At 52.3% G+C, this 1,401-nt stretch overlaps 1 protein-coding gene across 1 annotated transcript; it reads right to left on the bottom strand.

Moving 5' to 3' along the window:
* Positions 1 to 405: 405 nt before the first annotated feature.
* Positions 406 to 1,056, bottom strand: LOC141457643 (uncharacterized). The gene has a single exon (XM_074134847.1). It carries the CDS (start codon positions 1,054 to 1,056, stop codon positions 406 to 408), a length of 651 nt encoding a protein of 216 aa, XP_073990948.1.
* Between the last annotated feature and the right edge of the window lie 345 nt (positions 1,057 to 1,401).

Below are 1,401 nucleotides of genomic sequence, written 5' to 3'. Positions count from 1 at the left end.
GTTACATGCTACGGTCACTAAACTCCTGGAACAATCTAGCCCCTTTTTTCTCCAGCGCAGGTAGAGACCGGCCTTTTTGTTTACACAGAGGTGGCCTGTTACCGACTTTGGTCTCTCAACCCCTAGAACAATCTAGGCCTTTCTTTTCCGCCCAGGTCAACTTCGTTACACTGCCACCCCCTCTTAGAATTGTTCTTCCTGAACAGAAGGCTTTTCCGCGACGTAGGGCAGTAATCGGTCCTCACGTACCACCTTCATTTTGGGATCTGGGCATAAGTTGGATCCGGTACACCAGGTCGTCGAACCGACAGGCAATGGTGCAAGATCCTACCCAGAAACTCAGGAGGTTTTTTTCTTTTTGCGGACACGCTTAAACGACCAAATTTTCTCACCTCTCTGGAACTTTCATTCGTCGACCTGCCTGTCATACAATGTCCTCGTCCGGTCACTGTCCAGTCTTTTCCTGCCGCGTACCTTTTCACGTGCGGCTCTCCACTTAAGACGAAGTTCCACAGTATAGCTGTTCTCATCCGACTCTTCAGCTTCCAGGCTGCCAAATAGAAGTTCACCGGTTTGTTGCAATTCTCTACCAAATACGATGCTTGCAAGCATTTGCTCTTTGGTCTCTTGAACTGCTGATTGGTACTCCATCTTTATGGGAGGCGTACGTTCTTTCCAGTCCTCCTGATGTTCTTTCCCCAAAGACCTCTGATGGCCTCCTTGGGCCTTGTTGAGCTGCTCCATCATGCCGTCTGAGTGAGGGTGCAGCGGTGTTGTCCTTGTCCCCCTGATGCCGAAGATCTGGTAGACCGTCGATGCTGCAGCTGCCGTTGACGCGTCCTGATCTGCTACGACGTAGGCCTCTGCCCACTTACCGAAGTAGTCCATCGCAGCCAGATTACAGCGCACTCTTCTTCTGAAATCAGGAGAAGGTCCTGCCATATCGCTGGCTATCTTCTTGCACGGAACTCCTATCTTGTATTGCCTCAGGGCACCATGGGTTTCGCGGCTGGGTCCCTTCCTTGCACCGACACCGACTAGCCCAGTCTGCACCATCTTCCTGGTAGCCTACCCAAGAGAACCGCTTCCTCCGCTTGGCCCATGCCCTCTTCACTCCAAAGTGACTCCCGGTGACACCTCCTGAATTTTAGATACCTCCTCCTCCCTTCTCGATCTTGGCAGGATTACTCGATCTCCCTCTTCTTTCCTGTCCACGCTTTTCCGGTCCCCCGACAAAATGTCAACTGCAATGGCGAACGATTTCCGCTGGGCACAATAGCTCTGTGCGTCCTGACAGCTGGGTGCAATCTCTTTCCGGACCGCTTCTTCCTGACTCTTGAGCATAGACTTCGTGTCCTCACCCAGAAGTGTTTCCTCCCTGGTCGCTTCAGGGCTCCATTC

Source organism: Rhodnius prolixus, unplaced genomic scaffold (genome assembly GCF_049639745.1).
Source record: "Rhodnius prolixus isolate KJV_2025 unplaced genomic scaffold, Rpr scaffold_40, whole genome shotgun sequence".
NCBI classification, from domain to species: domain Eukaryota; kingdom Metazoa; phylum Arthropoda; class Insecta; order Hemiptera; family Reduviidae; genus Rhodnius; species Rhodnius prolixus.
This window is presented reverse-complemented; position numbering and strand designations above follow the sequence as displayed.